This window comes from Phascolarctos cinereus, unplaced genomic scaffold (genome assembly GCF_003287225.1).
Source record: "Phascolarctos cinereus isolate Bilbo 61053 unplaced genomic scaffold, phaCin_HiC Scaffold_4;HRSCAF=312, whole genome shotgun sequence".
NCBI lineage: Eukaryota > Metazoa > Chordata > Mammalia > Diprotodontia > Phascolarctidae > Phascolarctos > Phascolarctos cinereus.
The window spans coordinates 681,804,106-681,816,649 of record NW_027555847.1 but is presented as its reverse complement, the minus strand read 5'-3'; the positions used below and the strand labels follow the sequence as shown (position 1 = coordinate 681,816,649).

The 12,544-nt window shown below is 46.5% G+C and overlaps 1 protein-coding gene across 1 annotated transcript in view; it reads left to right on the top strand.

The window, feature by feature from the left end:
• Positions 1-12,544, top strand: part of FBN3 (fibrillin 3) — a 106,001-nt gene that overhangs the window by 75,562 nt on the left and 17,895 nt on the right. The window contains exons 45-52 of the mRNA XM_078154201.1: positions 1,801-1,929; positions 4,286-4,405; positions 5,239-5,364; positions 7,581-7,733; positions 8,439-8,504; positions 9,658-9,783; positions 11,385-11,504; positions 11,850-11,972. Coding sequence (XP_078010327.1) covers positions 1,801-1,929; positions 4,286-4,405; positions 5,239-5,364; positions 7,581-7,733; positions 8,439-8,504; positions 9,658-9,783; positions 11,385-11,504; positions 11,850-11,972 — 963 coding nt within the window. The remainder of the gene's footprint in view (positions 1-1,800; positions 1,930-4,285; positions 4,406-5,238; positions 5,365-7,580; positions 7,734-8,438; positions 8,505-9,657; positions 9,784-11,384; positions 11,505-11,849; positions 11,973-12,544) is intronic.

Sequence of the window (12,544 nt, the reverse complement as noted above, 5' to 3'; positions counted from 1 at the left end):
CTCCCTATTAACCATTTCCCCTATTTTAAGAAAGAAAGAAAGAAAGAAAGAAAGAAAGAAAGAAAGAAAGAAAGAAAGAAAGATAAGTAAAGAGTTGAGTAGTTCTGCATTTTCTCTGTCATCTATTTTTATCATCCTGTCTACCCCACTTTAGCCCCTTCTTTCCCTCAATATGTCTTTTAAAAAGATTAAAAAACAAAAACTCTTTGTTATCATTACCTTTCCTTGCTAACTCAGCTCATTCAGAGCTTTAGAATTCCTGGCCCTATTCCTTGCCCCACTTTGGAATTCATTCTTAGGTGTGTGCCCCTCCTCCTGATCTTCTGTCTTTAAATGTGTGCTTTAAAAATCTGTTATTGGTTGATTTATTCCTATGCAGCCTCACTGATCTTTTTACACAGCTTCCTCTTTCCCACTATGTTTGATGTTTCTTTTTGTTTTCATACCAGAATGTCCTTCCTGAGAGCTTCCCATTCCTCCTAAGTGAACTTCTGTGTAATTTTAGTCCATGAGATCCTATATTTCCTTTCTCTGAGCCCTTTGAAATCTCTCTCTCAAAATCTAGGATTCATGTAAGACTCTGCCCTGATTTTCTTTCCTTCTCTATCACCAGTTCTAGTAGAGAGTGGTCACTTTCCACCAAGGTTCCCTTCATTTCTACCTTAACAGCAAGTTGCTCCTTGTTGATGAGAATTAAGTTCAGAATCACAAATCTCTTTGTTACTTCTACCACATTTTGAGAGGTGAAATTATTAGCTGCTCTGATAAGAAAGAACTCTAGCAGATGTATAGATAATTGGTCCTCCCTATCCCTATGAAATCATGCCTCTGTTGCAGGCTTGTGATATGTTTTATGAGTTCAATCAATTAGTCAATAAGAATTTATTAAGTCAATCAGCCAGTGAGCCCTAGGCACATGGCTAAGCACTGGGGACGCCAAAAAAAAAGGCAAAAGATAGTCCCTGCTCTCAAGGAGCTCACAGTTTTAGTAATACATATCTTAAAAATTTCCAGGAAATCTGTGAACTGGATGAGAAAAACATTACAACTCTATTTGCATATTTTTTGGGGATCTCTAGCTTACTTTGCTTATTACTCACATTTTACATATGCTTATTAGATATACCTGAGACCATGGGTTTTACTGAAGGGCTCTTTTCTTGGATTTCTTTTCTCCTGTGAATTTCTGGGAATCTCTACTGCTATTTTTCTCCCTACACTGCAACAATCTATGATATCTATTATAACTAGTCTGGTAGTTATCTGTAAGCAGTTTTCCTCTGTCCTTTTGTTTTTCAGTTTCAGAGCCATTGAATTTAATTCGAAAGGGTGTAGGCAAATACATTTTTTTAAAAGTCTAACTTTATTTGATGTACTCCACCCCCAACCAAGAGCCCATCATTATTTGAATTCATGGTCCAGAAATCCAAATCTTGTTTACAGATCATTTCCAAATTGAATTGAATTTTTTATTCTATTTAAATGTTTTATTGATGCTCTTTACTTTCTTTTTATTATTATTATTTTTATCACTACCCAATGATGTGGTCCATCAACCCAAACCACTCTCGCTTATAGCAAATATGTATAATCAAGCAACATTAATCAACCCATTGGCCTTGTCCAGCCATGCATACTTCTGGTCTACCATTCGTCTTCTGAGAAACGGGAGGCACGCCTCCCTATCAGTCTTCTGAAGTTGTGATCGATCAGGGCATCAGTCAGACTAATTGAACTGAACTGGAACATCCTCAGCATCGTTCAGCCTCTTTGGGATCTCGGGATCTTGTGTCTCTGCAGATATTGATGAGTGCACCTCCCTCACGGGGCAAGTCTGTCGGAATGGACAATGTATCAACAGCATTGGCTCCTTCCAGTGTCTCTGCCATGAGGGCTATGAAAGGACCGCAGACGGCAAGAACTGTGTGGGTGAGTGTTGGCAGTCACTGTGCCAACTAGCATGGCAGCAAGTTCTCAGTTCAGTGGGCCCAGCTCATGGTTCTAGATAGAGAAGTGCGAGTTGCCAGATCTGCCATTTTTTTTCTTCTTAAACCACTGGCCTTCATTGTGCTTTTGTGTGGGAACAACCAGAATATTAATGACATTAATGACATCCCATTTCCTTAGCACTCTAAGGTTGAGAACACGTTTTCCTCACAATAACCTTCTGAAGGGCAAGTATTGTTATCCCCATTTTAGAGATGAAGAAACTGAGGTTTATCAAGATTCAGTAGGAGTGTTTTTGTCAGAGGCACATAACTAGGAAGTGGCAAAGCTGCGATTTGAACTCAGGTCTCCTTACTGCAGTATTCTCTCTGCTGTAGTACAGTCACTCTTACAGAACAAGTTTAACCCTATTTCCATAAATGAATGAATGCAGCGTTTATTAAGCTCTTACTATGAGCAAAGTGCTGTGCTAAACATTGGAGACACTAATGGAGAAGTCAGCCAATCTCCATTCACATTCTAATGGAGGAGACAACACATATAGAAGGTTTCAGGTGCAGGTCAGATGGAAAAGTCCCAGGATCCTTAGAGTGCAGCAGCAAAGGAGATGGTAATGCCTCTTCCATAATGTCATTTCCACTGATCAAGTGATGGCAGTGTATGATGTCAAACCATTTGACAATGTCAAGGACTTTGGAGACAAGAATGGACCTGCATGAGCAGCTGCCAGGCTGCATCTCCACAGGGGCTGCTTCCCCGGAGGATGGCTGAGGGCACTGGGCTACCTGCCTTCCTGTTCCCGAGGCTCTTACGTTCAGAGTCTTGGGCTGTCCCCATCGGGGAATTGGGGTTAAGTGACTTGCCCAGGGTCACACAGCTAGTAAGTGTCAAGTGTTTAGTCTGAGGCTGGATTTGAACTCAGATCCTCCTGACTTCAGGGCCAGTGCTCTATCCACTGCGCCACCTATCTGCCCCGATTCTTCGGATATTTAAAGATGGTAATCCATAGTTTTCACTGCAACGCAGGGCAGGATTCCACTAAGTGCTGCTGTTGCTGGCCCTTCCAGAACGTAATGTCCAATAAAGGCAGCTAAAGGGTTATGAGCTGTAACAAACTTAATATTTTTGTTCCCTGCCATACTCCCACTGGCACCCCTACACAGACATGCTAGAGTATCCTCTAGGCCCAGATCAGGGGTTCTTGACCTGGAGTCCACAAAGCCCCCATAAATGCATGGATAGATTTCAGGGGGCCTATGAACTTGGATGGGAAAAATTACATTTTTATTTTCACTAACCTTCACTAACTGAAATATACTTTTCCTTCAGTTTTTAAAAATATTATTCTGCAAAGGGGTCCATAAGCTTCATCAGACTGCTAAAGGGTCCATGACCCACCCCACCCACCCCCAAAAACAGGTTAAGAATCTCTAGCCTAGATCAACCAAAGCACTGAGTTTTTTTCAGGAGTGAGACCCAGGGGAAGGCTCTAAACCAGGGGTGGGGAACCTGCAGCCTCAAGGCCACATGTGGCCCTCTAGGTCCTCAAGTGCAGCCCTTTGACTGAATGCAAACTTCATAGAACTGTGGGTTCAGTCAAAGGGTTGCACTTGAGGACCTAGAGGGCCACATGTGGCCTCGAGGCCACGGGTTCCCCACCCCTGCTGAGTCTTAACAATAAAATGAATGTTGTTTCCATACGTCATCTTCAGGCATTAGATGGAGATGCCATGTAGCAGAGCCATAGCTAAAATAAAAAGTCCTTCCTTCTCTGTGCAAAGCCTGTTTCTTGAGGAATATGCCTTTATTTCAGAAATAAAAGGGGCAAGGTAGCAAAGTAAGTGGAGAGCTGATTTTGAAGCCAGGAAGAGCTGAATGGGAGGTGATAGAAATCTCTATTTTTCTCAATTGCTAATTGTATTTCTTGACCAGAGATTGAGCTCTTTGTTTATTTAAACGTTGAATGTTTCATTTTTCTTCCCCAAAATCAACCAAAGGAAGTGACTTGGACTTCTAGTTAGTATCTGCTCTTCTCCTTGGCACCCGGTGGCCAGGAAAAGAAAGAAGGATCCCTCTTCCTGCCATTCTGAGATATGTAGAGCTCCTGGTACAACTTGCGGAGGTCTATCATTGCAGAGGGTACTCCCCAGAATCCCAGCTGCACCACAGGTGGTGGGCTCTCTCTTTGCCTTAAAACCAGCCTCTAGCCCATTTTCATCCAGTGTAGAGAGGAATGTATCCTGGAAGCTAGGGCTCTTCACCATCCTGGAATTCCTAAGCAGCTGTCCTGAACCTCTGACTCTGAGGATAAGCAGCTAGCGGCTTCTCTCCCTGCCAGACGTTAACGAGTGTGTGAGTTTTCCTGGGACCTGTTCACCTGGGACCTGCCAGAACCTGGATGGAGCTTTCCGCTGCATCTGCCCTCCCGGCTACCAAGTGCAAGATGACAGCTGCATAGGTGAGTCCTTGATCCGAACCCTTATCAAAGAACCTAGCAGAGGCTTGGGCTCCATGGCTGCTTCTAGGTATGAGCATTTTCAGTCAGAGGATCCCAGAAACCATCTGACTCCATATCCTTTCCCTGTTTTGTTTTGGTTTGGTTTGTTTGGCTAGGCAATGGGGTTAAGTGACTTGCCCAGGGTCACACAGCTAGTAAGTGTTATGTGTCTCAGGCCGGATTTGAACTCAGGTCCTACAGAATCCAGGGCCGGTGCTCTATCCACTGAGCCACCTAGCTGCCCCCTCCTTTCCCTATTTGACTGAGAGAAAATCAAAACCCAAAGAGGACAAGGGACTTTCCCAAAATCACATGTAAAAATAATATAATAATTCACAATTACATAATCAATTGATGGATCAAGCATTTAAAATTTTTTTTCTTCAAATTTATTTTTGCATGCATTTATAATCTGTTCTTCCCACAGCCCCCATTGAACAAACAAAAACTAACCAAAAATAAGACCTCAAGCATAAACATACATAATATAACAAAACAAATTCTCACATTGGCCATTGCCTGAAAATATAGATTTCTCCCTCGGTTTTGTTAGCATTTGCCGAATGAGTAAACAGACTCAGAGACATCAGTTGACTTACCCCAGAGGTCACGCAGCCTGCAGGTGTGGGATCCAAGACTCAAGCCCAAATCTTCTATGCAGGAGCCCAGTTGAGGCTATTCCCCCACCCCAAACTAACCCTACCCCTTACCCTGTGCTGGAGGCACCCATCCTACCAACCTTGTGATGTGGAGAAGGCAGACAGATCTGTAACTCCAGTGTCCCCTTCCTCTAGATATCAACGAGTGTGAGGAGGAGCCCAACCTCTGCCTATTTGGCACCTGCACCAACAGCCCTGGGAGTTTCCAGTGCCTCTGCCCACCTGGTTTTGTCCTCTCAGACAATGGACGACGCTGCTTTGGTGAGAACCTGCTCTTGAGGGGCGCCTGGATGGAAGAGAAGGCAAGCAGGCGGTGGGTAGGAGGCAGGACACAAGGAGAAGAAAGGAGAGAAGTGACCAAGTACCCCGATAGCCAGTAATGTCAATTTATGTCTGGAGCTTGGTTTTGAGGTTGCTCAGAAAATAAGAATCAGGGGTTGTGAGTCTAGCTCCCTTCTGAGACAAAAAGGGAGTTTTATTTCTCTTGGTAGGGGGATAAATTCTTATTAGGAATGGTTTGTGGTGGGTGGGGCTGAGGATTAGAAGCAGACTGAGCCTGGGATTCCAGGTCGGAAGATGCTGAGACTTTCCCTCATGTACGTTAAGACTGGGGTGTCTGGAAGTGACCCCAAGCTCTGCACATGGCTAAGGAAGGGGGTTCACTGAGAGCTCAGTGTACACCCTCTCTCTAAACAACCACTTACGCATTTGTGCTGGTGGAGAAGACGCATGCAAGGTGAGGACCACAATCTCAAAGAGTTGGAGGTGACTTTCAGATGCCATCTAGTCCTACAACCTCAGATTCAAGGCCCCTCAAAGACTTCCGGCCAGCACCCATACCCTCCCCACCCCCACCCTGAGCCTCCTCTTCTTTGGACTCAATATCCTCAGTTCTCGCCATTTCAGGGCCTGAACCACCCAGACTGCTTTCCTCTAGATATGTCCCAGTTTGTCAGTGATGCCCTTTGTAAAGCAGGCCACCCAGAACTGAACATGGTAGTCCAGCTGTGGCCTGATGGGATGTATCACTCCCCTCATTTTGAACTCTCTGCTTCTCCCAGTTCTGGCCAACACTATCTATTTGGCTGCCATTTTACGTGGCTGAATCACAAGACCAACAGATTTTTTTACATGGACTTTTGGCTGAGGGTGACTCTTCTACCCTACACTTGTACCACTGACTGACATGAAGACAAGAAATCCCAGGTCTTGATGCAAATTAATGCCTTAAATGTGGAATAGAGAGTCATTCAGTCAGAGCATTTTTATTAAGCAGCTCCTATGTGCTAGGCACTGTGCTGAGCACCAAAGATACAAAAAAAAAGGTAAAAATTCCCTGCCCTCAAGAAGTTTATATTCTAGTGGGGAAGAGAGCAAGGTATATACAGAGTAAATGGAGAGAAGGAGTCAGTGATGTTTGTAAGTCTCCAGGGACCTGACAAAGGGCCAGTGCCCTTTAGAAGACACAAAGTGGGCTGGGGGCAGGGGAGAGGAGCCACTCTGTCTCTCTCCCCTACTTGACTCTACCCCTAGGAAGGCACAGAGGCCAGAGGACTTGTCATCACCTCACTGACACTCGTTGAACTGAGTCTGATCTAATTAGGCTGTTCCTTGAAGGTAGAGTCCCCTTCTCCCCCACCCCCCAACCTCCAGAAGCTGTCCACATGTTATCAGGTTTTCTGGAATTTTAAGTAGGAATTCTAATCTTTGCAGGCAAACCTGCTAAGCCTTTTCTCTGATAGAAAATTGCTATTTTAGGGAGGAGTGGAGGGGGCTGTCTTGTGGGAAGAGGTTTCTTGTTGAGGGTGGAGAGTTGGGGCTTCTCTCAAGGAGGATCCTTTCTGGTTGGAGAGAGAGGACTTTCTATGAGAGAGATGCTTTTCCATAATGGGGGGTGGGGCATGGAGAGAATCTTCTCTAGGGGTGCTTGTCTCTATGGGAGGGATTTCTTTCTCAGAGGTAGGGAAAGTGCCCTTCTCTAGCAATGGCTGCTGGATGGCACTGGGGAGTGGTCCTGGGGAGCAGGTTCCTCTCCATGGTAGATAGGCCTTGTCTCTACAGGAGAACTCAGTTGAGGAGGGAGGGATGCTTTATGGAAGGTTTCTTTCCATAATGGGAGGGCTTTTCTGTGATAAAGATCCTTTTTTTCTGGAAGGGTAAGTGTCTTCTCTCTTGGGCAGAGGGTATCTTCTCTAACCTCTATTGCAGAGACTCTTAACCTGGAACCTGAAAACTTTTTTTAAAATATATTTTTATAAATCTATGTCAATATAATTGGTTTCTTTCATAATTCTATATATTTTAATTTATGCATTTAGAAGCATTATTCTGAGGAGGGGTCCATAGGCTTCACCAGACTACCAAAGTATTCCAGGACACAAAATGGTTAAGAACCCCTGTTTAATTGAATCTACGGGTCCCATCCCGTTTCTATCTCCCTATGTTCCTGGGGTGATGTCAAGATCTCTGTCCCACAGACACTCGTCAGAGTTTTTGCTTCACTCGTTTTGAGAATGGGAGGTGTTCGGTCCCTAAAGCCTTCAACACTACCAAGGCCCGATGCTGTTGCAGTAAGATGCCTGGAGAAGGGTGGGGGGACCCCTGCGAACTGTGTCCCCAGGAGGGCAGTGGTGAGTAGCCCCTGTTGACCCTTGTGGATTGGCGACCCAAAGGAGCTGGGCCAAAAGAGGGAGTGGAGAAAGCAGGAGATTCTACTTTCTGACACCAGATATTTAGATAAATGCATGAGGAAGGTAGAGGGGAGGGGAGGGTGCTAAGGACAGATAGAACATAGAACATTAGAACATAGAGGGTCAGAGCTAAGAGGGCCCTTAGAACAAAGAATGTCAGAGTTGGGATGGCCCCTAGAGTGTAGCTGGGAAGGTGCTTAGAATATGTAATGTCAGGATTGCACATGTGTAACCTATATCTGATTGCTTACCATCTCAGGGTGGGGGTAGGGGAAGGAGGGAAAGAGGGATAGAATTTGGAGTTCAAAACTTAAAAAAAAATGTTAAAAATTGTTTTAACATGTAACTGGGGAAAAAATAAAATATTATATATTTTTAAAAGAATATATAATGTCAGAGACCCCTTACAGCATAGAATGTCAGAGCTAGGAGGTTCCCTCAAAACAGAATGTCAGATCTGAGAGAGCTCTTTGAATTTAGAACCAGGGCCCACTTCAGAGTCCAACTCAGCCTTTGGATTCTGGAGAGAGACCTGAAGAACGTCAGAGAAAAGCCCAGACTTTCCCTGGTGCCCCTAAGGGTAGTTGAACCGTTTGGCCCACAAAGTTGGGATCTTCACAGACTCTGTTATCCCTTGTCTTTCAGGTGCCTTCCAAGAACTATGTCCCTTTGGCCATGGGGCTGTGCCCGGTCCAGATGACTCACGGGAAGGTAAGCCTTGTCTTCAGTCCTCAGTAATTTTTGGTATCTCTGATTCATGAGTACAGAGACAACACCATGTGTGAAGAACCATTGTCTGGGAAACAGGAGACCCGTGGTCTAGTCCTGATGTCTTCCCTGAATTGCTGTGACCTTGAGCAAGTGTCTTCCCTTCTCTGTCTCAGTTTCCCATTCTGCAAAATGGAAGGATTTGACTCGATGGTTTCTAAAGGCCCTTCTCTATCTATGAGTCTATGAGAATTCTGTGCTGTCCATGGCCCCTCTAGCCAAACCACTGTGATGGTTGTGGTGTTGCCAAGGCTAGAATTTTTGGCAAATGGGCCCCTTAGCTTTTGAACAGTGGCTCCACGTGTCTGGGCACAGGCAGAGCCAGTGATGGGGACCTGCTCAGCACTGCTTGGCATTTGTGAGCCAGCTGTTTTGTCTGCTCAGGCTCCGGGTCCAAGGCTGCCTGTGAGCATTTGCAAGTTGGACCTCCTCATTCCCTGCAGTGTTGGGTAGCCAACACTCTTGTCCGGTCCCGGCTATGACCAGCATGGGTACTACTGGTCTGGGTCAGGCATGTCTGACCTTTGTTTCTTGAAGTAGAGTTCTCCAGAGGAACCTTGTTGGGTCCTGTAGAGACAACTGGCACTGGAGGTACCCAAGAACACACGTCTTGGCCAGCAAAGCCAACCAGAGACTGATAGCCTAGGATGAAGGCAGCTCACAGACTCGCCTAGGACAGAGCTTCCTATCAGCAGCTCTACCCTCCCCCATCCAGAGAGGGAAAAGACAGGGATTAGGGAGGCTCCAGTCCCATGTCAGCAATTGGGCCATGCTGTTGGTCCCTTAGTCCTCACCCCAGCGTCCTAGATTTGGGCAGTTCAGCCACGGGGACCAAGCTCTGAGCCCATATACCCCTGTAACTTATCCTGTTCTTCCCGGAACTTTCTCTGTGGCCCTGGACCAAGTTCTGAGGGCACATCTAGAGTAGGACAAGGTGTTTGAGGATGTATCTCTGCCTTTGCCGGATCTGGCTCTTCCCTGGAACCTGACCTCCTTGACCATACGCACCTACCCTGGATCCCTCAGTGCACTCTGGGGCTGAGGCTCTTGGCACATGATCTTCACTGTCTGCTCTTCTGTCCTCCCGTCTCTACAGATGTGAATGAGTGCTCAGAGAACCCTGGCATCTGTGTCAATGGGGTTTGCATCAACACAGATGGCTCTTTCCGATGCGAGTGTCCTTTTGGCTACAGCCTGGATTATACTGGTGTCAACTGTGTGGGTTAGTGTCTCCAAGCCCCCTATCTCGGCTACTGTACCCTCAGACTTGGGATCCTCAGAATCTCACTTTAAGCATAAAGTATCGAGAGAGAGAGAGAGAGAGAGAGAGAGAGAGAGAGAGAGAGAGAGAGAGAGAGAGAGAGCATTTATTAAGCATTTGATAAGTACTAAATAAAAGAAAACAATATAGTCTCTACTCTCAAAGAGCTTTTATTCTGCTAGGAGAACACAAAACATAAAGGGGAACTGGAAAATATGAGTGAAGGGGAAAGTTGGGAGAAAAGTGCTGGCATGAGGTCAAGGATGAGTGCAATCAGGGCACTGAAGTGAGCTTGTCTGGGGCCCCTCATGAAATGTTAATCCTGGCCAGAGACTCATCAGTCAGAACAGGCCCCAAAATGGAAGCAGCTCGAGGTGGGCAAGGATGCTGGTGAGGAGGTGGAGCAGTCCTGATAATAGTTTGGGGGATTCCCTACTGAACATATGAAAGAAGCATTTTTTCAAATGAAAAAGATCTGAGGGTCTTACTGTAATGCAAACTCAATATAAGCTAACAGTGCTTTCTAAGGTTGCCCCCCCCCCAGAAAAAAAGAGCTACCACCATTTTAGGCTTCATTAACAGAGATATGATGTTCAGAATGAGGAAAGTGATAGTCTTCGAGTCCTCTGTCCTGGTCAGAACTTGCTGAACCTTATTTTAATCATGTGTAAAATGAGGTTATCAGACCAGGTGATTCCTCTGGCTCTAAAACTCTTGGCTTCATTGACCAGGCCTGCAGTGTTGTGTTCAATCCAGGGAACATGTTTAGTAGAGATACTGACTAACTGGAGCCAGTCCAGAGAAGGACAACCAGGATAGAGAAGTAATGAGAGACCCTGTTATATGAGGCTCAGTTGAAGAAATTGGGAACATTATGCTGGAGAACAGAAGACTTAAGGGGACCTGAAAGTATATGAGGGAAAGCATTGTGAAATCCATCTGGAAAGTTAGATGGGGTGGTTTGGAGAAGGAAGATACCCCAGGCAGGGAGACTAATTAGGAGGCTAGTGCAGAAATCCAGAAAAACCTGATGAGGGCCAGTAGAGGTATGAGTGGAGAGAAGGGGATAGAGGGGAAAGATGTCATGGAAGTAGAACAGACCAAGTGGGGTGGTGTGCTGGTGAGCAAATAAGGGACAAATAAAAGGATTGCTTTGCAGCAGGAAGGGCTCAGCTAACTAGTGGCATTGAGATTTTGATGGGAAGAGAGCGAGGCCAAAGCAGAGGTGATGGACAGAGAAAACTGGGAAGGGTGCAGAGGTTATAGTGTGAGGGGTGAGAGGTGCTCCCTCTGAAAAATGAGTGAGTTGTAGAGATGATCCCCAAGGTCCATTCTAGCTTTACAATTACAGACTTTTAGGAGACCCCTTGTCTATCTCCCCTTGCCCCAGGGATTGGGTATGGGGTAAAGGGCTTCACAAACCCCGATAAATCAGGATCAAATGGACCCACAGAAGCCACCCACGTGCCCACCCCTCCCAACTCCGTAGCAGCAGGAGGGAGGGCTGTTGGGCATCTAGATAACTCTCTACACACCAGCTAATTCATCCCTCTCAACTACAGACATGGACGAGTGCTCAGTTGGAAATCCTTGTGGGAATGGAGTGTGTGCCAATGTTGTGGGAGGCTTTGAGTGCACCTGTGATGAGGGCTTTGAGCCAGGCCCCATGATGACCTGTGAGGGTAAGAAGTGGACCCAGGAGGGAGGGGCAGCCTGAAAGGATCTAAAGGGCATCCTGGGATGGGCAGGCACACCCACCACAGTACAGTGAATGACCCAGGAGCCAGGAAACCTGGGTTCTAGTACTGACTCATGTGGCCTTCAGCAAGTCTTCTCCCGTCTTTGAGCCTCAGTCTCTCCACTGGTGCAAGGAGGGGTTTGGACTCAATCGACCTTTCTGGTGGTCTGAGATTCCTTTGAGGCTGGGCAGGGCAGCTCAGACCTTGGCAACTCTAGGGCTGGTCTGGACTTGAAGCTACCTCCTCCCCAGCCTCCCCTTGGCCTCCCCATAATGTCTGTCCCCACAGACATTAATGAATGCTCCCTGAACCCCCTGCTCTGTGCCTTCCGCTGCATCAACACCAAGGGCTCCTATGAATGTACCTGCCCCTCTGGCTACATGCTGAGAGAGGACCGAGTCATGTGTAAAGGTTAGTTTGGGAGCTTCCGGGGCTGCAGAAGGCTAGGTGGGAAGTGAGGTTGGGTGGGAGGTGAGGAAGTTGGATGGGAGGTGAGGAGCCTGGAAGGGAAAAGAGGCTGCATTTGGGGTTGGGAGGTTGAATGGGAATTCAGGAGGTTGGTTAGGAAATGAGGAAGCTGAGTGGAAAAGGAGGCTAGATGAGAGGTAGGGAGGCTGGATAAGAAGTGAGGAGGTTGTGTGAGAGACGGGGAGGTGAGATGAGAGGTGAGGAGGCTACAGGTAGGGGAGGCTGGATGAGAGGTAGATGAGGAGGTTGGGAGGTAATCAATGGGAAACTACAAATGAGGAAGACACAGTGAGGGTTGGGAGGCTGCCAGTGAACAGGATATTAATGTGGACAGATACAGAGATTGCTTGGACCATTCACAAGGCTGTCACTTTTAATCCCTCAGTGCAGACTAGAATAAGAGAGTTTCATGGGGGAGCGTGGCCAGGACTTTCTGGAATTGTTTGTTGGTGAGAGGAAAGAGGCCTGCCTGCTGGGTCAGACAGACAGATGGGACCCTCAGGAAGCCCAGGGCT